The sequence below is a fragment of the Haliotis rubra genome, unplaced genomic scaffold (genome assembly GCF_003918875.1).
Source record: "Haliotis rubra isolate DU_JTF1 unplaced genomic scaffold, ASM391887v1 Scf232, whole genome shotgun sequence".
NCBI lineage: Eukaryota > Metazoa > Mollusca > Gastropoda > Lepetellida > Haliotidae > Haliotis > Haliotis rubra.
Genome location: NW_025766359.1, coordinates 1081252 through 1109246, shown reverse-complemented (window position 1 = coordinate 1109246; position 27995 = coordinate 1081252). Strand labels below are relative to the sequence as shown.

Genomic DNA, 27995 nt, shown 5'->3' with positions numbered 1-27995 from the left:
TTTCTGTCCGTTACATTGAAGTGAATCTTGTGTTTTATTGCCTTTAGTTTTTCACCCTCCTATTCAGTGTACGAAATAGCCACTGGTCAATTAGCCCGTGGCTAGTAAAAAAACAGTCGGGCCAGTAAATTTCCAGTCACTGGCCCACTTGGCTAGTGAATTTTCATGGGGTCATTTAGTAAATATATCACTGTCTCTGACTTGTTAAGTTATAATACACTTTTAAATCATGCAAGATCATGGTCTGATAAAAATGTTCATCATATTAGCAGCTTCATGATGAAACCCGTGTCATGCCAACACGTCTTATTCTCCTCTATTTTTGTAATCTCTTGATTAGTTTCTACATTCAAATTTTGGGGCAGTGAATTATTTTGTGGGCTTGTAACTTTCAGACATAGCTAGCCCAACTGGCTGGCAACCTCGAAGCATCCTTTCACAGACCCTGCAGCATGTTGCTGACATACAGCATACTGGACAAGAAGTATTGTATCAACATTCCTCCCCAGAATGATCAAACCTCAAGCAGAGATGTGTCTTATGGGAATCAAATTTAACAAGAATTTGGCATGTTTATGCTCACTGACTGAAGGAAACTTACCCCAGATATTGTCTAAACACAGGTGGTAATGTCAAGTTGCTGAATGGTATACAGGACAGCAAGGGAGTTGTGTCCTAGAGAGTCAGTACTGACTGATTACCAGTAACTTGTCTGGCCTGTTACCGAGAATGGCAGTAATACGAGAGCCTTGTGACTGGGTTAGTGATGTACCCAATTAGTCTGTTTCCATGCCAGGAGGATGTCAACACATTGTATGAGGTGAAAGACACCCAAGAGCAGATGAATCAGCCATAAAATATTTGTCCTGCTGACAATTAACTAGTGAGGGAAGGATAGTCTTCTGCCTTTCTGCTCACAACCTACACTATCATGAATGAGTGGTTTAATATAACTTTGAACATGGGATTTTGCCCTGTGGTTTCTAGAGGAGGAAGCTCTTTACTGTCATGAATCACACTAACTTAAAAGTTTGGAAACACCTCAGGCACTGAAAAGTAGATACCAGTCAACACTGTTTTCTTTAAAAGTAGAAATTGGCAAAGTAACATCTTCCAAGGAGGCAGTGTTAAATTCTTTGACCATGGCAACGCCTGACTGCTCCTGTGTGAACTTGCCTCCCAGCTGGTGGCTGACATTAAACAATGTGTTTCAACATAGAGCATCTGTGTTACAGAGAGGAGAATTAATGATTGATCTGTACTATCAACAGTACTATCAATGTGTGGATCAGTCCCGCCACAACATCATTCAGTGTATAGGAGTTCTAACATGTCAGAAATAGAAAATATTTGAAATCTGTATAATACATCAACTGAATTCCATGTCTCTAACAACTTACCTTTTTCAGAGTGAAGCCTATCTTGCTGTTGTGGACTGCATACCTGCAATAGAGAAAAATAGCTGTGAATTTGGCAGTCATCAATATAAAAGACATTACCTTTGTGATACAAGTGCATCTTCAAGATACCAGGCACATCACACAGTTGTGCATCACGATAATGTAATTTTTTAAGTAAAATTGATATCTTATACTTATCCTGACTCATGATCTTTTGCTTATCTCCCTTTCCCTTTCGAATGGTAGTGGAACACTTGAATCCCTTTGAAGTTCCCGAAGCGGACGTACAATACTCACCCACGAGTTACCTCCCTTCCTCTTTCCCGCGCAAACGTACCATGTGACGTGTCCAGACTTGTCACTCTCTCCTTATAATTTTCGCCCATGCACTTGGATCTGCTGTGAAATCGCAAGTGTCTTCAACGGGGAGGTTGGGAGGGCTTGTTCGTCATGAGTCAGGATAAGTATAAAATATCAATTTTACTTAAAAAATTACATATTTTTCCTTATCCTGACTCATGATCTTTTGCTTATAGAATCCGTCGGAATAGGTGGTGGGTCAAGCCACTGGATTCAACAGCTGTCCTTAGATATGTCCTGTATCCCCCCCATGGGAACTGCAAGCGGCATTTCCGTGGTCCTATTCTTCCAACTTGCATAGTAACTCGGGGGGACCACTTCTTGTCTTACTTCAATCTCAGACAAGTTGAATCATGTTGATTCATGTGGTTTTAGATAAACTAGTATTCTCCTGTACTAGATATCTTATAACAACCCATGGATTATGATAAGATCTTTATCATAAATGAGTTGCGATCCCTTCATGTGCAGGTTAGGTTGTTACCCGCACAGGATCTTAATCACTCATGCTAGTCTGTCCTAGACTGTGCGCATGGACTTTCAAACTAATACTTTTTCCTAGTAAAAGTCATCTACAAGTCTAGGTGATAAAGGGTGAGATTTCAACTCAGCGCCTTTGAGGAACCGTTAGTTGCTGTGCTACAATGAGAGGCCCAAATTGGTGAATGCCTGAGACATCTTCAATGGCTATGTCTCGGAGGTAGTGGTTGGCAAACACCGTGTCCGACTTCCAGAAACAGCCCTCCATTATTGTCGTTATAGAGCAATTTCCGTGTAGAGCTAGTGTTGACGCCAGTGCTCTCACTTCGTGTGGGTTGGAAGCTCTAGGAGGTTCTAGTCCTGCTGCTTTGTAGGCTCTCAATATGACGACTCTCATCCAGAACGATATGGTCGTTCTTGAGACTTCAGTTGATGTCTCAGTTGATAATGGGATGAATAGGCTCTTGAATTTCCTTCTCCTCGCCTTAGACTTTTGAAGATATATCTTCAAGGCCCTGACTGGGCACAAGGATAAGTCCTCTATATCTTGTGGGCCGAGGACTGTAGACAGCGCTGGTACATGGAATTGTCTATCTGGTTGACCAGGTAGTTGATTCTTGGCAATAAAGTCCCATCTAAGTCCTAGATGAACTGTATTATTATGCCCTCTGTCGAAATCTGGTTCGACCGTAGTCCAGCGCATGTATCTCAGATATGCGAGCTGCAGTGGCTAACGCTAGCAGGAACAGCGTTTTCTGTGTTAGCAGCTCGATCGTGATCTGGTCTAGTGGTTCGTAGTCATCACTGGTAAGATGACGCAGAATTACATTCAGGTCCCAGGCTGGGGCTCTGAATTTCTTTTGTTGGTCTTCCAACTTGAATGATCTCAGTAGGGCAAGTAATTCTGGTACTTTCGTCAACTTGATGCCTGTTTTCATGGTAATCACTGTACTGATAGCGGCCAGGTAAGTCGATAGAGTCAAACCTTTTAGATGTCTAGTCTGTCTCAGATGACATAGATAGTCCGCCACTTGAGGATGCGTAGCTATTACCGCTGTGAAGCCTTTCCGCCTTGCGTAAGTTTCAAACTTCAGCCATTTATCGTCGTATAAGTTGCGAGTTGATCTGCGTAACGCTAGTGTTACTGCTTTGGCTGCTCTGGCGGAGTATCCTCTTTTCTTTAAACACATTTTGAAATGGTCCACACGTGTAGCTGGAACACTGCTGGGTTCCTGTGGACTTGCTTGGTGTGCGGATGTATCAGTAGGTTCGGCCAATCTGAAAGCTTGATTACTGGGCTTCCTAGGTTTTCTAGTAGATCTGGAAACCATGCTCTTGCTGGCCAGTAAGGCGCGACCAAAGTCAGTTGGAGCGTCTGTGTCTGTTTGATCTTGATCAGTACTTTTGGCAGTAGTATCGGGGGTGGAAAAGCGTAGCCGTTTAGTCCTTCCCACGACATGCTCAGTGCATCTGTTGCCCAGGCTTGAGGATCTGGAACTGGTGAGACGAACGTCTGCAGTTGTTTGTTGAACCTCGTGGCGCTTAACAGGTCTATGGAAGGGAATGCTATTTCCCTTATGTTCAAAATGCTTCGGATGGAGCATCCATTCCGTTGGTGATGGGTGTAGTGGTCTTGAGAGAGCCGCCTGCTAGTACGCTCTTGGCTCCGGTATGTGACACACCTTTATCCAGATGTCTGCTTTCATGATCTGGAACAACTGGAATGTGAGCTGCAATAGGCTTGGTGATCTTGTGGACCCTTGCCGATTTATAGAGAACGCCACTGTGGAATTGTCTGTGTGGATCATCAACATCTTGTTGTTCAGCAAGCTCGCCCATAGTTGTAATGGGCGCTGATCACTGCTTTCATCTCTAGTAGATTGATGTGGAGCTTTTGTTCTGTATGAGACCACTTTCCTGACGCTACTTGATCGCTGAGATGTGCTCCCCATCCTTGCAACGAGGCATCCGCGTGAGGTGTGTCTCTCGGCGTCGCTCTTGTAAATAGACTCCTTCGCAGACATTCGACCTGTGTGTCCACCATAGTAGATACCTCTTGAGGTTTTCTGGCCGCAGCAGGATCGGGTCGACACTGTCCAGATGCTTTATGAGGAACCGCTTGTAGCGGTCTTAGCTGTAACCTTCCTATGTGCGCCAAGTCTTGCGCCCGAGGTTAGTAGACCGAGTAGAACTTGCCATGATCGTAGTGTTAACGGAGAGGTGACTGCTGGCGAATCATGGCTTGTATCTTGACCCATCGATCCTCTGGGGACGACGATCACGATTCTCTGTAGTGATGAATCTTATCCCCAGGAATTGTAGATCTTGTTTCGGTTCCAATTCTGACTTCCTTAGGTTCACCAACCATCCCAGTTGAGTGAGCAACTTGATCGTGAAGTTCAGTTGTAGTCTGAGTAGACTTGCATCTTGGTGGACCTGAATCCCGTCGTCCAGGTAGAAGGCATTGCGTAGACCTCGTTGATGAAGGTATGCGACCATAGGCTTGGTTATTCGTGTGAATAGCCACGGGGCCAAAGATATTCCAAACGGTAGCACGCTCCATTGGTAGTGTTGCCCTCTGAACAGGATTCGAAGATACTTTCTTGATTCTTGTTGTATCGGAATGTGCAGGTACGCATCCTGTAAGTCTATGCTGGCCATGTAATCTGCTGGACGGACGAGTTGTCTCAGTTGAGGTAGGTGGATCATGCTGAACCTCTCTGGTTTCAGTAGATAGTCTCTGTTGAATTTGCGCATGTTGTAAATCAGTCTGAACTTCTCTAAGGAGTTCTTCTTTGGTACTAGAAAAATTGTGGAATAGAAGCCTGGGGTGAGATGATTCTGGTCTATTATCTCTACTGCATCTTTTGAGAGAAGTGCGTTGATGGCTTCTTGTAATCTGTCTGACTGCTCCTCTGCGTACTTGAAGACCATCGGGCTGAGGGTTAACGGAGGAGCATCTTTCAGTTGTACTTTGTACCCTTCTCTTAGTACTTGAGAGGCGTAGTCGTCTCTTAAAATTCACCAGTTTTCCCAGTACCTTTGTAGACATCCACCCACTGTCGATAGTTCTACAGGAACGGCTGGGGGTGGAAGACTCCAGTCGCTTCGACCCCCTGGCATCAGCTGCCTGGTACCTCTGGAAGCTCTGGGGCCACGGCCTCTTCCTGAGTTTCCTCTGTAGTTGCCTGAAGGGCTTACTTTAAAAGAGTCCTTCCCGCCTCTGGAGCTGGAGTACTTTCTGTCTTTAGCTTTCTGTATCCCAGCGTACTTAGACTTGTTGTTGTATCTCGGGGATGTATGGCGAATGACGTTGGCCAAGGTGTCTATGGTCTTGATCATCATCACCTCTCTGGAGTCTTGTGTAGCTTGTTTGGCTGCATCGTCCAATAGACCTCCAAAGATGGTAGGCGCCTCCCACTGAGCTCGTAGTAACGGCTGCGTAAATCTGTCATTCCAGGAGCAGGACGCCAGTAGACCCTGTCTACGTATTAAGGTGATTCCCGCTGAAATAGCTGTGAGGTGGTCCGATAAGAAGAACTGGTCCTTCTTTTGTGTGACGAGGGCCGAGTAGATCATTTTATCCTCTTCCGTAGTGGAATTCTGGAATTTCTGTATCAACGCTTCGTTGATGGCTCTAGATCTTGCTAGTCTTGGCATCATTGACCAGCTTGATGTTGTCGTCCCACTCCGTCGCCTTCACAAATGGTTCCAGGTGATGTAGGGGGAATTTCCTCTCATTAAAAGATGGTAGCTGCTGCGTCTGGGACTTGGAAGCCTTCGCGAAGGCTGTGCGCAGGCTGTCTGGTACGCTGGATATAGGCTCGATCGGTGGGATTGTGACGGAGTCGAAGTCATCATCCTTCATCAAGTAGGTGTCAACATCGTTCCTATCTTTAGAGGGAGACTCTAGGCTTAACCCGCTAGCAATCCAAGCCGTTACTACGAGTCTGAGAAGACGGAGTACGCAATGTCTTGAGCCAAGGAGCTGTGTCTAGTTGATGTCTCTCTGTGTGAGCCTGTATCCCTTCACAAACCTTCATCCTGGGTTCGCGAACCTGCAGCTGATGATTCCTCCCTGTGCGAACGTCTGTCGTGGGAGCGTTCACTTCGCGAACGTCTCTGGAACCTCTTCGCGAACCTCCCTGTGACGAGCTGTGCCTTCGCGAACGTCTGCGGGGTGATCTCGATCTAGATCGGCTAGGCGTAGAGGCAGGCTTCTTAGGGGTTTGGGAACCTTGAGGGTTCGCGAACGTGGACTGCGTATCATCTTGTAGTATGATGGAGTCGTCAGGTTGTGGAGCCCTTCGCGGAGGAGTGTGTTCGCCAACGTCAACTGCAGTTGTAGCTCTGATGGGTGTAGATTCGCGCAGGCCTGTGGGTTTGCGCACGATGTCGGCAGACTGTTGTGTCTTCCTTGATTCTTGCTGGAATCTCTGCTCCATCATAGCCATCATCTTGTTGGTGAACTGCGTCATGAACTCCCCCGGGTCGAAGTTCTGCATCTGTTGAATCGACTGCGATGCTGTTTTCTGTGCCTCAACTTCTGTCCTCGAAGGAAAAGGTCTTATGTCAGACAGCTGGCTTGCTGTGACCTTCATGAGTGATGATCTGGTAGTAGTAGACATCGACTGCTTCGTAGATGTCATCGATACCTCAGGTAGTAGTATAGGGGGGTCGTCAAACACGTCTTTCTCATGAGGTGGTACGATCTCCTCGTTGAAAGATCTCTGCGTAGCAGCTGTGGCACATGTAGATTTGCCCTCAGATCTAGTACTCTTAGACTTCCTCTGCGTAGTAGAAGAGGACACCGTCTTCTTCTTAGACTGGGACGGGCTAGGTTGCGAGGTTGACGACCTTTTCTTAGTCCCCTTTGCCGCAGACTGGCCCTGTAATGTACAAGGCAACACATCACTATTATGAACATCAACAGCAAGTAACATACGGTTTTTAGGCTCATCTCTAGATTTATCACATGTGACTAGAGATGACTTTTTCACCCGATCCATGGCACGTCTATAAACATAAGACAGATATTGATTAAATTGTAAGTCAGTTAAATCAATACAATAGATACAACGCAAGGTGGATGAACATGGATCTGTACACGATGGACATTGGGGGTGAGGATCAGCCAGAGACAACCTTAGTTTACACACACAGCACGATTTCATGAGCTGTAAACACGGTTACAACATGATGAAAACACGACTCAAGTCAATAAATTTCAACAAATTTTTACAAATAATACATCATAATTATAATCAAAACCATACACAGCTTAATTTAGAAGAATAGGCCTAAAAGTAAACAATAATATTGCCGTATACGGGACTCCAGTGCTCACCCAACCATCCGCTTGGGCGAAAAGGGAGAGAGTGACAAGTCTGGGCACGTCACTTGGTACGTTTGCACAGGAAAGAGGAACGGAGGTAACTCGTGGGTGAGTATTGTACGTCCGCTTCGGGAACTTCAAGGGATTCAAGTGTTCCACGACCATTCGAAAGGGAAAGGGAGATAAGCAAAAGATCATGAGTCAGGATAAGGAAAAATATAGGGATATCACAAAGTTGTGCATCATCAAGATACCAGGCATATCACACAGTTGTGCATCATCAAGATACCAGGCATATCACACAGTTGTGCATCATCAAGATACCAGGCATATCAAACATTTGTGCATAATCAAGATACCAGGCATATCACAGTTGTGCATCATCAAGATACCAGGCATATCACACAGTTGTGCATCATCAAGATACCAGGCATATCACACAGTTGTGCATCATCAAGATACCAGGCATATCACACAGTTGTGCATCATCAAGAAACCTGGCATATCACACAGTTGTGCACCATCAAGATACCAGGCATATCACACAGTTGTGCATCATCAAGATACCAGGCATATCACACAGTTGTGCATCATCAAGAAACCTGGCATATCACACAGTTGTGCATCATCAAGATACCAGGCATATCACACAGTTGTGCATCATCAAGAACCAGGCATATCACACAGTTGTGCATCATCAAGAAACCTGGCATATCACACAGTTGTGCATCATCAAGATACCAGGCATATCACACAGTTGTGCATCATCAAGATACCAGGCATATCACACAGTTGTGCATCATCAAGATACCAGGCATATCACACAGTTGTGCATCATCAAGATACCAGGCATATCACACAGTTGTGCATCATCAAGAACCAGGCATATCACACAGTTGTGCATCATCAAGAAACCTGGCATATCACACAGTTGTGCACCATCAAGATACCAGGCATATCACAAAGTTGTGCATCATCAAGATACCAGGCATATCACACAGTTGTGCATCATCAAGATACCAGGCATATCACACAGTTGTGCATCATCAAGATACCAGGCATATCAAACATTTGTGCATCATCAAGATACCAGGCATATCAAACATTTGTGCATAATCAAGATACCAGGCATATCACAGTTGTGCATCATCAAGATACCAGGCATATCACACAGTTGTGCATCATCAAGATACCAGGCATATCACACAGTTGTGCATCATCAAGAAACCAGGCATATCACACAGTTGTGCACCATCAAGATACCAGGCATATCACACAGTTGTGCATCATCAAGATACCAGGCATATCACACAGTTGTGCATCATCAAGAAACCTAGCATATCACACAGTTGTGCACCATCAAGATACCAGGCATATCACACAGTTGTGCATCATCAAGAACCAGGCATATCACACAGTTGTGCATCATCAAGAAACCTGGCATATCACACAGTTGTGCATCATCAAGATACCAGGCATATCACACAGTTGTGCATCATCAAGATACCAGGCATATCACACAGTTGTGCATCATCAAGATACCAGGCATATCACACAGTTGTGCATCATCAAGATACCAGGCATATCACACAGTTGTGCATCATCAAGATACCAGGCATATCACACAGTTGTGCATCATCAAGAAACCTGGCATATCACACAGTTGTGCACCATCAAGATACCAGGCATATCACACAGTTGTGCATCATCAAGATACCAGGCATATCACACAGTTGTGCATCATCAAGAAACCTGGCATATCACACAGTTGTGCACCATCAAGATACCAGGCATATCACACAGTTGTGCATCATCAAGAACCAGGCATATCACACAGTTGTGCATCATCAAGAAACCTGGCATATCACACAGTTGTGCATCATCAAGATACCAGGCATATCACACAGTTGTGCATCATCAAGATACCAGGCATATCACACAGTTGTGCATCATCAAGATACCAGGCATATCACACAGTTGTGCATCATCAAGATACCAGGCATATCACACAGTTGTGCATCATCAAGAACCAGGCATATCACACAGTTGTGCATCATCAAGAAACCTGGCATATCACACAGTTGTGCACCATCAAGATACCAGGCATATCACACAGTTGTGCATCATCAAGATACCAGGCATATCACACAATTGTGCATCATCAAGATACCAGGCATATCACACAGTTGTGCATCATCAAGATACCAGGCATATCACACATTTGTGCATCATCAAGATACCAGGCATATCACAGTTGTGCATCATCAAGATACCAGGCATATCACACAGTTGTGCATCATCAAGATACCAGGCATATCACACAGTTGTGCATCATCAAGAACCAGGCATATCACACAGTTGTGCATCATCAAGAACCAGGCATATCACACAGTTGTGCATCATCAAGATACCAGGCATATCACACAGTTGTGCATCATCAAGATACCAGGCATATCACACAGTTGTGCATCATCAAGAAACCTGGCATATCACACAGTTGTGCACCATCAAGATACCAGGCATATCACACAGTTGTGCATCATCAAGAACCAGGCATATCACACAGTTGTGCATCATCAAGAAACCTGGCATATCACACAGTTGTGCATCATCAAGATACCAGGCATATCACACAGTTGTGCATCATCAAGATACCAGGCATATCACACAGTTGTGCATCATCAAGATACCAGGCATATCACACAGTTGTGCATCATCAAGATACCAGGCATATCACACAGTTGTGCATCATCAAGAACCAGGCATATCACACAGTTGTGCATCATCAAGAAACCTGGCATATCACACAGTTGTGCACCATCAAGATACCAGGCATATCACACAGTTGTGCATCATCAAGATACCAGGCATATCACACAGTTGTGCATCATCAAGAACCAGGCATATCACACAGTTGTGCATCATCAAGAAACCTGGCATATCACACAGTTGTGCACCATCAAGATACCAGGCATATCACAAAGTTGTGCATCATCAAGATACCAGGCATATCACACAGTTGTGCATCATCAAGATACCAGGCATATCACACAGTTGTGCATCATCAAGATACCAGGCATATCAAACATTTGTGCATCATCAAGATACCAGGCATATCAAACATTTGTGCATAATCAAGATACCAGGCATATCACAGTTGTGCATCATCAAGATACCAGGCATATCACACAGTTGTGCATCATCAAGATACCAGGCATATCACACAGTTGTGCATCATCAAGAAACCAGGCATATCACACAGTTGTGCACCATCAAGATACCAGGCATATCACACAGTTGTGCATCATCAAGATACCAGGCATATCACACAGTTGTGCATCATCAAGAAACCTGGCATATCACACAGTTGTGCACCATCAAGATACCAGGCATATCACACAGTTGTGCATCATCAAGAACCAGGCATATCACACAGTTGTGCATCATCAAGAAACCTTGCATATCACACAGTTGTGCATCATCAAGATACCAGGCATATCACACAGTTGTGCATCATCAAGATACCAGGCATATCACACAGTTGTGCATCATCAAGATACCAGGCATATCACACAGTTGTGCATCATCAAGATACCAGGCATATCACACAGTTGTGCATCATCAAGATACCAGGCATATCACACAGTTGTGCATCATCAAGAAACCTGGCATATCACACAGTTGTGCACCATCAAGATACCAGGCATATCACACAGTTGTGCATCATCAAGATACCAGGCATATCACACAGTTGTGCATCATCAAGAAACCTGGCATATCACACAGTTGTGCACCATCAAGATACCAGGCATATCACACAGTTGTGCATCATCAAGAACCAGGCATATCACACAGTTGTGCATCATCAAGAAACCTGGCATATCACACAGTTGTGCATCATCAAGATACCAGGCATATCACACAGTTGTGCATCATCAAGATACCAGGCATATCACACAGTTGTGCATCATCAAGATACCAGGCATATCACACAGTTGTGCATCATCAAGATACCAGGCATATCACACAGTTGTGCATCATCAAGAACCAGGCATATCACACAGTTGTGCATCATCAAGAAACCTGGCATATCACACAGTTGTGCACCATCAAGATACCAGGCATATCACACAGTTGTGCATCATCAAGATACCAGGCATATCACACAGTTGTGCATCATCAAGATACCAGGCATATCACACAGTTGTGCATCATCAAGATACCAGGCATATCAAACATTTGTGCATCATCAAGATACCAGGCATATCACAGTTGTGCATCATCAAGATACCAGGCATATCACACAGTTGTGCATCATCAAGATACCAGGCATATCACACAGTTGTGCATCATCAAGAACCAGGCATATCACACAGTTGTGCATCATCAAGAACCAGGCATATCACACAGTTGTGCATCATCAAGATACCAGGCATATCAAACATTTGTGCATCATCAAGATACCAGGCATATCACACAGTTGTGCATCATCAAGATACCAGGCATATCACACAGTTGTGCATCATCAAGAAACCTGGCATATCACACAGTTGTGCATCATCAAGAAACCTGGCATATCACACAGTTGTGCATCATCAAGATACCAGGCATATCACACAGTTGTGCACCATCAGGATACCAGGCATATCACACAGTTGTGCATCATCAAGATACCAGGCATATCACACAGTTGTGCATCATCACGATACCTGGCATATCACACAGTTGTGCATCATCAAGATACCTGGCATATCACACAGTTGTGCATCATCAATATACCAGGCATATCACACAGTTGTGCATCATCAAGATACCAGGCATATCACACAGTTGTGCATCATCAAGATACCAGGCATATCACACAGTTGTGCACCATCAGGATACCAGGCATATCACACAGTTGTGCATCATCAAGATACCAGGCATATCACACAGTTATGCATCTGGATACCTGGCATATCACACAGTTGTGCATCATCAAGATACCAGGCATATCACACAGCATGTGCACATGAAGATATTATATACCTGTTAGCTAAACTGACAAGACACATAAGAAATTAACACAACACACAGAGCATTATTGAGAAATTCCTCACCACGATGTATTTCAGCTCACAACCCCCTGCTATCTTAACTCACCTGCTCACAACCTCCAGTCTATCTTAACTCACCTGCTCACAACCTTAAGGCTATCTTAACTCACCTGCTCACAACCTCCAGTCTATCTTAACTCACCTGCTCAAAACCTCAAGGCTATCTTTACTCACCTGCTCACAACCTCCAGGCTATCTTAACTCACCTGCTCACAACCTCCAGGCTATCTTAACTCACCTGCTCACAACCTCCACAATTTTGGCATGCTCCTCTGCTGGGCTGCGCAGAGCCTTCCGTCTGGTGGCGACATTGTAGAACAAGTCCTCCACCTACACAGACAATCCATATAAACCACAGGACACTGAGTTGTAATGATCAACACATTTTCTACAGGACACATGCACAACTCTTCGATAACATACAACTTTGACAAGGGCTCCAGATATGAGCTAAGCCACTGAGAATTCATATAGCATTACTGTGTTTTATTCTCTGTAGTAGACATAATGTTAATGTGTGGTCTGCATTAATAATTATTAATAAAGAGTATTGAAAAGAAAACTGTAAGTCAAAGACCAAATGAAAGCTTCAGATTTATCAAACAATCCCAAAAGAGTTTTAAAATATTGTCTGAAGTACACAGTCCTTAGTGTACAAAGACACTGGCTCACCGTGATCTGCGTGCCCTGGTTGCCTGCACAGGGTTTCACAGCCTCCTTCAACTTGCCATCCAGAAAACAGCCCCTGTAACAAGCAGGAACAGCAGTTAGCAGCATCCCACACCTGTCATATTTCTCTACACTACTATGTTTCCCAAATGTCTGTCAATGCCCTGTAAAGCAGTTACATGTCAAGTCAGATGTGAAGAAAAGAATATGGCCTGCATATTCCTCATAACTTTCAAACATGAAGTCAAGTGAGCTGGCAACAAGTGTACAATGCTGTTTGGTAATGTCATGTTCCCTTGTACTTGGGAAAACTGGCAAAATATTTCATACAACATAACAAGGAAGGCATTCAAACAGTCCTCAGATTTAATCGACAGTCAAAGTGGAGATAACTCTGTACGATTATCTCCCCTTGGTTACCCCTTGCTCTAACCACAGGTTTCACAGTTAAAACAATGTACAGTTCCACTACACTAAATCAGAATCACATGCTCCCTGAGCGATCACCGTATGTAAACAACTGAAGAGACAGAGACCTGTGACAGCTGTGATTGGATGAAACAGTGTAAGATGTTTATGCTTTTTAAAAGCACATCCACCCAGTAATTAAAACTGACCACAATTTCAAGTATTTAGTGCTGTCATTTTTATCACCATTACTTATGCTTATTGTGTGTACAGATATTTTCCAGTAGGTGACAGTTGGTGTGGAACTGGGGTTGATGTGTTCCGCTCCCTGTGCTCGGAAAATGAGCCAGACAATATTGCCAGAAATTGTGTTTTATTGTAGTTTAAAGGCCTGACTGCACCCATGTGTACATGGAATGGCTGTTGACAGCCTGGATGATTTTTAAAAGAATATAAGGTTACTATAGAAGTCTATGGGAAAACATTTGGTGTTGTGTAACCTAAACATGGGACCTGTTTCCTCAACATTAAAGCTACAGACTAACACAATGTTAACAACACAGTGGAAAACTGTAGTGATAGTGACACAGCTCAGCTCTTCATTGTTAATGCCCTGCTGTATAAGACGACAACTTTTATCCTTTGCAGTGAGTGAGTATGGTTTTAAGCAGTTTTAGCAATATTCTAGCAATATCACGGCAGGGGACACCACAAATGGACTTCATACATTGAACCCATGAGGGAGATGAAATTGATCTGTGTGAAAATAATGTCACATAACATTAATCATAATGATTTGTGGTGCATTCAAAATTTCAGCTGTTTCATTTTGTATATCATTCAAGACTATGCTTACGAACTGGCTCCAAACTGAGTGAGTGAGCGAGTTTACTTTTACGCCGCACTCAGCAATATTCCAGCTATATGGCGGCGGTCTGCAAATAATCGAATCTGGACCAGACAATCCAGTGATCAACAGCATGAGCACCGATCTACGCAATTGGGAACCGATCACATGTGTCAACCAAGTCAGCGAGCCTGACCACCTGATCCCGTTAGTCGCCTCTTACGACAAGCATGGGTTACTGAAGGTTCATTCTAATCCGGACCTTCACAGGTGACTCCAAATTGAGCTGGTTGAACTAAAACATATATATACCTGTAGGCACATTTAGATTCTGCTGTCCTGGTTGTTATGGTGACATGGGCTACATGACTGATGCTGGCTAGAGCTTCACCACGGAAACCATAGGTTGATATAGACTGGAGATCCTCAAACTTCTGTAACTTGCTGGTAGTGAAGCGTTCACAAACAATGTCCATATCTTCTTTCTAAACAGATCAAATATATTATGAAAATGACAATAAATATCAAGAAAAATACAAAATTTGATTGCGAGAATCCCTGCATGAATGTACCTTTAAAGCAAGAAATATCAGCTCATTTCACTTTGAAATTTGGCATGTCTCAATCGAGAGGCTGGCCCTAATGGAAAGGCAATGTGATAGTGAATGTTTCAGAGGGATAAGCCACGACGGTAGTAGCCTCCTGGCTGTATGGACCTACCCTTATGCCAGTCCCATTGTCCTGTATCTGCAGCAGCTTCAGACCTCCCTGTTTCACCGTCACCTGGATGTTGCTGGACTTGGCATCAATACTACAAACAAAAGTGGGTCTTAGTAAAACATAATTCTGATACATTCTCTCGTTTTCATCACTATCCAAATAGTTACAAAAAAACATACCAGCTTCTTAATGAAAATATACAGTTTTCACACTTCAAGAGCAAAAAATTAAATAGCCACACATCAAAAACTAAACAATGATAATTACACTGCAAATCTAAAAACACATACTCACACAATGAAACTGTACACATAACACGATATCTGCAATTACCAGAAGCACTTATTGACATCGGACTCAGAGGTACAGATAAGCTGCGTATCTGCTTAAATTACACAAATATTTATGTTAAAACCCAATTCCTATTAAGTCTGTTGCATACAATTACGCTTGATTTTTTGTAAATAGTCAATAAAAGAGATCTTACATGTGTACACGCAAAAATATGAAATCTTATCTTGCGTACCCGGTGGATAGATAAAATAACTGAGGTATATTGAGAGGTTCTATTTCAGGACATAAACTTGACAAGTTGCAGTCTTTCTTATCGTTTCTCATATTACAGATCAAATATATATAACAAACACTAACATTTAAACTTTATTATATTTTTATAATTAATGGAAAATGGCAAAATACCCAAATGAGTTTAAGTGAGGTGAGTACAAGGTGAGTACAATTTATTTGGTTACTCTAAGGAAAATGAAATGAACACAAGCGAGTACATAACTCAATGGCCTAAAAAGCTATCTGTAGCTCTGGGACTGTATGATTACTTTGGATACATAAAAATTCCGTTTTCAATGTAGATGAAAGCAAACATGCATTCTACATTGGAGGCAGCAAATACAGACTCATTCATGATAGGAAATATAATGGGTTAATGGACCAATGTTTTGAATGGGTTGTTGATCCAACTTATGGAAACATAGTACTGTTCTGTGTTCGTGGCATATGCTGAACCATGGCTCCCCTGTATCATTATTTGGCTATATGTATCACGTCACTAGCATCTGGCATTGTGAAGCATCTTCCCAGCCATGTAGCATCACACCTCTTTTAACATACCAGTTCTCTATCATCTCCTTTAAGGCGTTGGCTGGCCTCTGTATCACCTCCCCTGCTGCTATTCTGTTGACAACAACTTCATCCAGCTTACGGATGGATGGCGCGGGAGCTTTACCACTCATTTCAAATTTGTTGTAACTGTAAATGACATAATATAGATATCATGAAGAAAACTTGAATCCTCAGGAACTCAGCAATGACGTATTTGCACCACAGTACATGAATAGTCCACTGCTGGTAATATTGGTTTTTGTTTGTTTGTTTATGTTTAACGCCACACTCAGCAATATTCCAGCTATATGGCAGCAGTCTGTAAATAATCGAGTCTGGACCAGACAATTAAGTGATCAACAGCATGAGAACCGGTCTATGCAATTGGGAACCGATGTCATCTGTCAACCAAGTCAGCGAGCGTGACCACCCAATCCCGTTAGTAGCCTCTTACGACAAGCATGGGTTACTGAAGATCAATTCTAATCTGGATCTTCACGGGTTGTTGGTGTGTTGATAAACCATGGTAAAATGGTTTTAAAATCCCAAACTTTCAATTTATAAATGGTATGGATGTGCTAGTAGTTATATATATCTTACAATGAAATGAGTTATACTCTCATTTGCCATTTATTCCAGATGTAAAAATAACTCACAAAATGGTCATAAATAAACCAAATGCACACGTTGCTGTGTGGACCCTTATCCAGTGAAATTGACATTTCTTCAATAGTACTGTTTTGTTTGACTTTTGGTAATTTCGTATTTGTAAATATTCAGAAATCACTTGTTTTACGGCCTGTTTTACAGTTGTTTAAGCTATGCGCAAGAAAACAACGGATGTTCTTGAGTGTCCGAAAACCCATGATACAAGGATAGACCTAGACAACCACTAGTCTATGAAATGAACATATTTTACAGAAAATAATATGGTTCATAAATAATAGTCATAAATATTATGAAAAGTAGCCCTGACTCTTCATTTCAGAAACTGAAACTGTGGAATCTAGACTGGCCACATATTCTAGACTTGCATGGCGTTTCTTGGATATATTATTTGTTTCAAGGTCTGTATGGCAGACTAGGACTTCAGACTTTTCGACACATCGGGAAAGAAGCATGCAATTACACATTATCTGATCATGTCATGTCTATATGTCATTTGTGTCCATGAATTAGTTACCTATTAGTTCCAAATTAGTTGTAATATGCAACACAAGCTTGTTATTGCAGATCAGCGCAAAGACATATATGACAGTCACATTCTAACCATGCTGGTTCCCGCCGTGTTGTTTTCTTGTTCGACTTCCGCTTAGTGGGAATTACCTCCCTTGAAGACTGGCGGGGAGGGACGGTCTCCAAAGTCAGTACAGTTTTCATTAATTCAGTAGTATCTGTCATTTGCTACATTTGCCACATACATAGCAGAACATTGTAGTCAAAGATTATATGCACACACTTAAATGCCTGGTAAATAAACATACGCGTATTACTCAAGGCATAATGGGTTTTGATATTTTCAAATTGTGATTGTTTCCCTTAGTCAACGAGCGCTGAAGGTTGGCGGAAGTAGAGTTGTAACGTATTTGAACTTTGTCTATCTCACCTGGTTATAGCCTTAAATATACTATGGTCATGAAGGACAAAGTTGATAATTTAATAATTCTTTTTATAACCACATTTCTTCGAAGTCGGAACAATAATATATGAACTTAAGGAATTAACAAATTGCTGATTAATGTATACACGTGGAAAAAGTATCGCAAAACCTGATACTTTTTTCTCTCAATGTCTTACAAATTGTACTATAATAACATTATGAAAATAAATGAAAACAACAACCTATTACGTGTCTCAAAAGCAAAAAAAAATCATGTTGCACGTGCTGCAGGTAACACGTGTGGAACAAATGAAACACTTGCACCCCTCGTGTGTCGTGTCATGAAAATACAGTTTCAATTACCATACCTTTCAAGGGCCACTGATCCAGAGCGATTAATGTTTCCAGCCAACAGTCTGATTACGAAACCTAGCTGCAAACTGGTCAGTCCCTGCTCCCTCGACCGTGACGGACAAGGGGACTCGGCTACTGTCCACCCTGGCAAAATTGAAAATATCCCCTACAGTTATTGTCTGGTTGTAATAAAGTATCGGAGCAGTTTAGACTTTTTCAGATTTTCAAATGTTTGGATGGTATAATGACTGATCCAATTTCTGTCTTTTTTTACCTCGATATTTAATAATGTAAAAATATTATGTCTATTACGTATGCTATGATATAAAAAACACATTTGATATATTTGAATCCATAAGCTAAACCCCACTTTGCCATTGCTAAAACAAATCTGAAACTCTGATAATTCCTCTTGCTGCACTTCCATGCGCATATTACATACGATGTAATACATTTGCCACATCAGACCTCAATTTATAATGATGAGTATTTACTCCAGACACAAGAAATGCCAAATGGGAACCTTTGTCGGGTAATCTGAGTGGTGTTATCACTAATTATACATGTTATAAATTCATTAACGGTGACTGATGACAAATAACATGTGTATGTTTACCACCAAACAAGGTTACAGCAAGAGAGTAGTAATCGCTGTATTACATGCAAGTTTGATTGCCTGAAAAAAAAGTTGCTGTGTACTTAGTTTTAAAAACTGTATATACCTATGTACCTAAGTAAAATTTCCGATTTTTGTTTTGCAATGGCAAAGTGGGGTTGTTCAGTTTATGGATTCAAATATATCAAATGTGTGTTTTTGATATCATAGCATAGGTAATAGACATAATATTTTTACATGATTAAATATCGAGGTAAAAACACAGAAATAGGATCAAATTGGATCAGTCACTATACCATTTGAAAATCTGAAAAACACCTTTACTGCTGGGATACTTTATTACAATCAAACAAGAACTACCGGGGATATTTGTTCAAATAACGGCATCTGATGGGCATCCACCCTTCCTAATGTCCCACTGATTAGGTTGAAGAAATTCTGCCAAGGTGGACAGTAGCCGAGTCCCCTTGTCCGTCACGGTCGAGGGAGCAAGGGCTGACCAGTTTGCAGCTAGGTTTCGTAATTAGACTGTTGGCTGAAAACATTAATCGCTCTGGATCAGTGACCCTTTAAAGGTATGGTAATGCCGGGTTGTCCATGAGACAAATTGCCAGGCAGTTAGGTCACCATCCCTCAACAATAAATCGAATAGTGAGGAAATATCACCAAACAAACGATATAAAGGATCTGCGTCGTTCAGGCAGACCACGCAAGACATCAGCTAGACAAGACGCAGCCCCTCTTAGACTTGTTCGGCGATTTCTCTTTGCACCAAGTCCAATGTTAAAACGGCAATGGCTTCCACATCAACAACTCTGTAGGGCATAAGGCCAGGAGACCTTTGTTGACATCTGCCCACATGGATGGTTTCGCTATTTGTTACTGACGGAAGGACGCGTGTGTGGCGACAGAGGGACATGGCGTATGCCGAAATGAACATCCTGGAAGAAGTTTCGGCGGAGTATCCTTGATGGTATTGGGGCGGGACTGTGTGTATATGACTGCAAACTTCAGCTTGTCACAGTGAGATCAAATCTGAATGGACAAAGATACCAAGAGGAAATGTTGAGGAGACATGTAGTGCCTCATTTTGATAAGCATCCCCTATTAACAAGGCCAGTCTGTATGGATGACAACGCCGGGCCACATCGTGCACGTACAGCCATTGGTTTCCTACAACAAGAAGCCATGACCACCTTTCCATGGCCAGCCAGAGACCCTGATTTGACCTTTATAGAACATGTAATGTTCGTCAGAGAGATCCGCCAGTCCCGAATATTGATGAATTAGAGCAAACATTGCACCAAGAATGGAACAGGTTGCCCCCAACATAGGATTCAGGGCACTTTATGAGGACGAGGGTTCAAACGTCATCCAGGTGGGCGGAGGTTACACAAGATACTGACTGTGTCTTCTGTTTCTGAAACTAGAGAACCTATTTGTGGACTGGGTGTATGAATTAGGCATATGTATGTGTTACCCGCTTGGGATGACCATCCTTTTTTCCGACACATTATGTTATCTTAATTTCAGTTTTATACCAGGACCCATGTTAATCAAATGATACCATGTTAATCAAATGATACCATGTTAATCAAATGATACCATGTTAATCAAATGATACCATCTTAATCAAATGATACCATGTTAATCAAATGATACCATTCGGGTTCCTTATTGTTGGCTGTTGTGTTGTGCTATGACGAGCATTTGTGTGTTGTGCGTTTCGTACAATATGGCCACTATTAAACGTGTTTTGGTATGTGGCCTGGTATGTGGTCTGTCCATCTTGATCCGGACAGTTAAAGCTGTTAAAATCACGGATGTATGACGATTGTATTCCCGGGCCAAGTCGGGCGGAACACTTCTGATAGTTTAGCGTATAGTTTCACATTGAGTTTTTAATACCACGATCTTTGACACTGGAACACATTTGATGATACAGTTGCGACGTTATAGTTGACTGACAGCCCCGGTCAAGTCGTGACATATTTTACAGGATGTGTGAAATGAACAATCACAATGTGCCATCTGGTGTATGCTATGGTTGTACATATGCCTTGGATATTAGATAGTGAGATGGCACATAAGGCACAATAAATCAAACACATTCTGTACTACAAAATCACATGTGGACGGCCTCACAGGTGTGCTTCGGGAGGGAGGTAATATTGATAGGTAATTCCTGACCCACAGGTGGTCAAATGGTCACCAGGAAACAAACACGGGGATATATAGTGCGTCTAAGTTAAAATATGAAATTGTGATGTTTGTTGTCGATGCGTCATATTGGAAAATGTCCTTCACTTATCACGTGAAATCTTATTGAGGCAAATCTTTTACCAGAAGTAGAAGCTCTTTGGTAGAAAGAGCACACAATATTGAATCCCCAAAGTAGTGAAATATAGACACCAACGCCTAAACCTGGTGAAATGTTCGACATAAAGTGGGACAGCTAACTGTTGGACGGTCACCCCTTTTGATAAGAGTTGTGTTTTTCTACTCAGATCTATGCATACACAGAGATTTAAATATGAATGTATTTGTGAACGCTGGATATATATTTGAACAGATACACACGTTCGGTTTTACATTCTGCAAACCAGGTTTAGAATTAAGAGACATTTATCAATGGTAATGTTAAGCCCCTATGATGCAAGTACTTGATTACTCCACATTCCTCGAGTTTGTCCATTACTGAAAGGGGATACAGCCCTGTTTATTTCACTGACCTGGATCAATGACTCTACGATATTTTTGTTAAGTCCACAACAAAAGACTTCACAATCAAGCAATTCGTTCGAGTATTTTGAGAACACCTGGTGTCATCACTGATCAGTCACATTCAATCAATACTTGATTCAGTATAGACACCTAGAGCCGATATACAAATAAATGTACACATGTAGTGGTGACATTATGCATATAATATTTTTAAACTTTGGTTCATAAATACATTCTTCTCTTCATACTCATGATAAATAGGCAGAGTGGTTTTATATGTTCTTTTCCATTTTGCAAATATTTTTGTGTGTGTGAATGTATGACTGTATATTTACGACAGTGATATATGTCGTCTGAACATATTTACGTCTTATTGCATCACAGGTAGCACAGTCACGGAGATTGATATTCGTCTCCTATACCTCGATCATATACAGGACAGTTTCCCATGCATCTATACCTCGATCATATACAGGACAGTTTCTAATGCATCTATACCTCGATCATATACAGGACAGTTTCTCATGAATCTATACCTCGATCATATACAGGACAGTTTCTAATGCATCTATACCTCGATCATATACAGGACAGTTTCCCATGCATCTATACCTCGATCATATACAGGACAGTTTCTAATGCATCTAAACCTCGATCATATACAGGACAGTTTCTCATGTATCTATACCTCGATCATATACAGGACAGTTTCTCATGCATCTATACCTCGATCATATACAGGACAGTTTCTAATGCATCTAAACCTCGATCATATACAGGACAGTTTCTCATGTATATATACCTCGATCATATACAGGGCAGTTTCTAATGCATCTATACCTCGATCATATACAGGACAGTTTCTAATGCATCTATACCTCGATCATATACAGGACAGTTTCTAATGCATCTATACCTCGATCATATACAGGACAGTTTCTAATGCATCTATACCTCGATCATAAACAGGACAGTTTCTACATGCATCTATACCTCGATCATATACAGGACAGTTTCTCATGTATCTATACCTCGATCATAAACAGGACAGTTTCTCATGCATCTATACCTCGATCATATACAGGACAGTTTCTCATGTATCTATACCTCGATCATATACAGGACAGTTTCTCATGCATCTATACCTCGATCATATACAGGACAGTTTCTAATGCATCTATACCTCGATCATATACAGGACAGTTTCTCATGCATCTATCATATAATACCTCGATCATATACAGGACAGTTTCTCATGCATCTATACCTCGATCATATACAGGACAGTTTCTCATGCATCTATACCTCGATCATATACAGGACAGTTTCTCATGCATCTATACCTCGATCATATACAGGACAGTTTCTCATGCATCTATACCTCGATCATATACAGGACAGTTTCTCATGTTCTATCTCGATCATGGACATTTCTAATGCATCTAAACCTCGATCATATACAGGACAGTTTCTCATGCATCTATACCTCGATCATATACAGGACAGTTTCTCATGCATCTATACCTCGATCATATACAGGACAGTTTCTCATTTCTCATGCAGGACAGTTTCTATACCTCGATCATATACAGGACAGTTTCTCATGCATCTATACCTCGATCATATCGATCATATACAGGACAGTTTCTAATGCATCTATACCTCGATCATATACAGGACAGTTTCTCATGCATCTATACCTCGATCATATACAGGACAGTTTCTCATGCATCTATACCTCGATCATATACAGGACAGTTTCTAATGCATCTATACCTCGATCATATACAGGACAGTTTCTAATGCATCTATACCTCGATCATATACAGGACAGTTTCTAATGCATCTATATCTATCGATCATATACAGGACAGTTTCTCATGCATCTATACCTCGATCATATACAGGACAGTTTCTCATGCATCTATACCTCGATCATATACAGGACAGTTTCTAATGCATCTATACCTCGATCATATACAGGACAGTTTCTCATGCATCTATACCTCGATCATATACAGGACAGTTTCTCATGCATCTATACCTCGATCATATACAGGACAGTTTCTCATGCATCTATACCTCGATCATATACAGGACAGTTTCTCATGCATCTATACCTCGATCATATACAGGACAGTTTCTAATGCATCTATACCTCGATCATATACAGGACAGTTTCTCATGCATCTATACCTCGATCATATACAGGACAGTTTCTCATGCATCTATACCTCGATCATATACAGGACAGTTTCTAATGCATCTATACCTCGATCATATACAGGACAGTTTCTAATGCATCTATACCTCGATCATATACAGGACAGTTTCTCATGCATCTATACCTCGATCATATACAGGACAGTTTCTAATGCATCTATACCTCGATCATATACAGGACAGTTTCTCATGCATCTATACCTCGATCATATACAGGACAGTTTCTAATGCATCTATACCTCGATCATATACAGGACAGTTTCTCATGCATCTATACCTCGATCATATACAGGACAGTTTCTAATGCATCTATACCTCGATCATATACAGGACAGTTTCTCATGCATCTATACCTCGATCATATACAGGACAGTTTCTAATGCATCTATACCTCGATCATATACAGGACAGTTTCTCATGCATCTATACCTCGATCATATACAGGACAGTTTCTAATGCATCTATACCTCGATCATATACAGGACAGTTTCTCATGCATCTATACCTCGATCATATACAGGACAGTTTCTAATGCATCTATACCTCGATCATATACAGGACAGTTTCTAATGCATCTATACCTCGATCATATACAGGACAGTTTCTCATGCATCTATACCTCGATCATATACAGGACAGTTTCTCATGCATCTATACCTCGATCATATACAGGACAGTTTCTCATGCATCTATACCTCGATCATATACAGGACAGTTTCTCATGCATCTATACCTCGATCATATACAGGACAGTTTCTCATGCATCTATACCTCGATCATATACAGGACAGTTTCTAATGCATCTATACCTCGATCATATACAGGACAGTTTCTCATGCATCTATACCTCGATCATATACAGGACAGTTTCTCATGCATCTATACCTCGATCATATACAGGACAGTTTCTCATGCATCTATACCTCGATCATATACAGGACAGTTTCTAATGCATCTATACCTCGATCATATACAGGACAGTTTCTCATGCATCTATACCTCGATCATATACAGGACAGTTTCTCATGCATCTATACCTCGATCATATACAGGACAGTTTCTAATGCATCTATACCTCGATCATATACAGGACAGTTTCTCATGCATCTATACCTCGATCATATACAGGACAGTTTCTCATGCATCTATACCTCGATCATATACAGGACAGTTTCTCATGCATCTATACCTCGATCATATACAGGACAGTTTCTCATGCATCTATACCTCGATCATATACAGGACAGTTTCTCATGCATCTATACCTCGATCATATACAGGACAGTTTCTCATGCATCTATACCTCGATCATATACAGGACAGTTTCTCATGCATCTATACCTCGATCATATACAGGACAGTTTCTCATGCATCTATACCTCGATCATATACAGGACAGTTTCTAATGCATCTATACCTCGATCATATACAGGACAGTTTCTCATGCATCTATACCTCGATCATATACAGGACAGTTTCTCATGCATCTATACCTCGATCATATACAGGACAGTTTCTCATGCATCTATACCTCGATCATATACAGGACAGTTTCTAATGCATCTATACCTCGATCATATACAGGACAGTTTCTCATGCATCTATACCTCGATCATATACAGGACAGTTTCTCATGCATCTATACCTCGATCATATACAGGACAGTTTCTCATGCATCTATACCTCGATCATATACAGGACAGTTTCTCAATGCATCTATACCTCGATCATATACAGGACAGTTTCTCATGCATCTATACCTCGATCATATACAGGACAGTTTCTCATGCATCTATACCTCGATCATATACAGGACAGTTTCTCATGCATCTATACCTCGATCATATACAGGACAGTTTCTAATGCATCTATACCTCGATCATATACAGGACAGTTTCTAATGCATCTATACCTCGATCATATACAGGACAGGACAGTTTCTAATGCATCTATACCTCGATCATATACAGGACAGTTTCTAATGCATCTATACCTCGATCATATACAGGACAGTTTCTAATGCATCTATACCTCGATCATATACAGGACAGTTTCTAATGCATCTATACCTCGATCATATACAGGACAGTTTCTAATGCATCTATACCTCGATCATATACAGGACAGTTTCTCATGCATCTATACCTCGATCATATACAGGACAGTTTCTCATGCATCTATACCTCGATCATATACAGGACAGTTTCTCATGCATCTATACCTCGATCATATACAGGACAGTTTCTCATGCATCTATACCTCGATCATATACAGGACAGTTTCTCAATGCATCTATACCTCGATCATATACAGGACAGTTTCTCATGCATCTATACCTCGATCATATACAGGACAGTTTCTCATGCATCTATACCTCGATCATATACAGGACAGTTTCTCATGCATCTATACCTCGATCATATACAGGACAGTTTCTCATGCATCTATACCTCGATCATATACAGGACAGTTTCTCATGCATCTATACCTCGATCATATACAGGACAGTTTCTAATGCATCTATACCTCGATCATATACAGGACAGTTTCTCATGCATCTATACCTCGATCATATACAGGACAGTTTCTAATGCATCTATACCTCGATCATATACAGGACAGTTTCTCATGCATCTATACCTCGATCATATACAGGACAGTTTCTCATGCATCTATACCTCGATCATATACAGGACAGTTTCTCATGCATCTATACCTCGATCATATACAGGACAGTTTCTAATGCATCTATACCTCGATCATATACAGGACAGTTTCTCATGCATCTATACCTCGATCATATACAGGACAGTTTCTCATGCATCTATACCTCGATCATATACAGGACAGTTTCTCATGCATCTATACCTCGATCATATACAGGACAGTTTCTATGCATCTATACCTCGATCATATACAGGACAGTTTCTCATGCATCTATACCTCGATCATATACAGGACAGTTTCTCATGCATCTATACCTCGATCATATACAGGACAGTTTCTCATGGACAGTTTCATCATCTATACCTCGATCATATACAGGACAGTTTCTAATGCATCTATACCTCGATCATATACAGGACAGTTTCTAATGCATCTATACCTCGATCATATACAGGACAGTTTCTCATGCATCTATACCTCGATCATATACAGGACAGTTTCTCATGCATCTATACCTCGATCATCATATACAGGACAGTTTCTCATGCATCTATACCTCGATCATATACAGGACAGTTTCTCATGCATCTATACCTCGATCATATACAGGACAGTTTCTCATGCATCTATACCTCGATCATATACAGGACAGTTTCTCATGCATCTATACCTCGATCATATACAGGACAGTTTCTCATGCATCTATACCTCGATCATATACAGGACAGTTTCTCATGCATCTATACCTCGATCATATACAGGACAGTTTCTCATGCATCTATACCTCGATCATATACAGGACAGTTTCTCATGATCATATACAGGATCTATATCCCTCGATCATATACAGGACAGTTTCTAATGCATCTATACCTCGATCATATACAGGACAGTTTCTCATGCATCTATACCTCGATCATATACAGGACAGTTTCTCATGCATCTATACCTCGATCATATACAGGACAGTTTCTCATGCATCTATACCTCGATCATATACAGGACAGTTTCTCATGCATCTATACCTCGATCATATACAGGACAGTTTCTCATGCATCTATACCTCGATCATATACAGGACAGTTTCTAATGCATCTATGCCTCGATCATATACAGGACAGTTTCTCATGCATCTATACCTCGATCATATACAGGACAGTTTCTAATGCATCTATACCTCGATCATATACAGGACAGTTTCTCATGCATCTATACCTCGATCATATACAGGACAGTTTCTCATGCATCTATACCTCGATCATATACAGGACAGTTTCTCATGCATCTATACCTCGATCATATACAGGACAGTTTCTCATGCATCTATACCTCGATCATCATTTCTAATGCATCATACCTCGATCATATACACAGTTT

The 27995-nt window shown here is 41.4% G+C and overlaps 1 protein-coding gene across 2 annotated transcripts in view; it reads right to left on the bottom strand.

The window, feature by feature from the left end:
• The window catches only part of LOC124278173 (DNA mismatch repair protein Mlh1-like), a 231107-nt gene extending 213373 nt beyond the window's left edge, over positions 1 to 17734 (bottom strand). The window contains exons 1-7 of one of the 2 annotated variants that reach the window (XM_046713910.1): positions 17705 to 17734; positions 16444 to 16581; positions 15316 to 15406; positions 14908 to 15080; positions 13344 to 13416; positions 12910 to 13001; positions 1401 to 1443 (exon numbers count right to left, since the gene is read on the bottom strand). In XM_046713910.1, the coding sequence (XP_046569866.1) occupies positions 1401 to 1443; positions 12910 to 13001; positions 13344 to 13416; positions 14908 to 15080; positions 15316 to 15406; positions 16444 to 16565 (594 nt within the window). In that variant the 5' untranslated portion in view covers positions 16566 to 16581; positions 17705 to 17734. Of the gene's footprint in view, positions 1 to 1400; positions 1444 to 12909; positions 13002 to 13343; positions 13417 to 14907; positions 15081 to 15315; positions 15407 to 16443; positions 16582 to 17617 lie in introns of both variants that reach the window. The other variant, XM_046713909.1, reaches the window with a different exon arrangement.
• Between the last annotated feature and the right edge of the window lie 10261 nt (positions 17735 to 27995).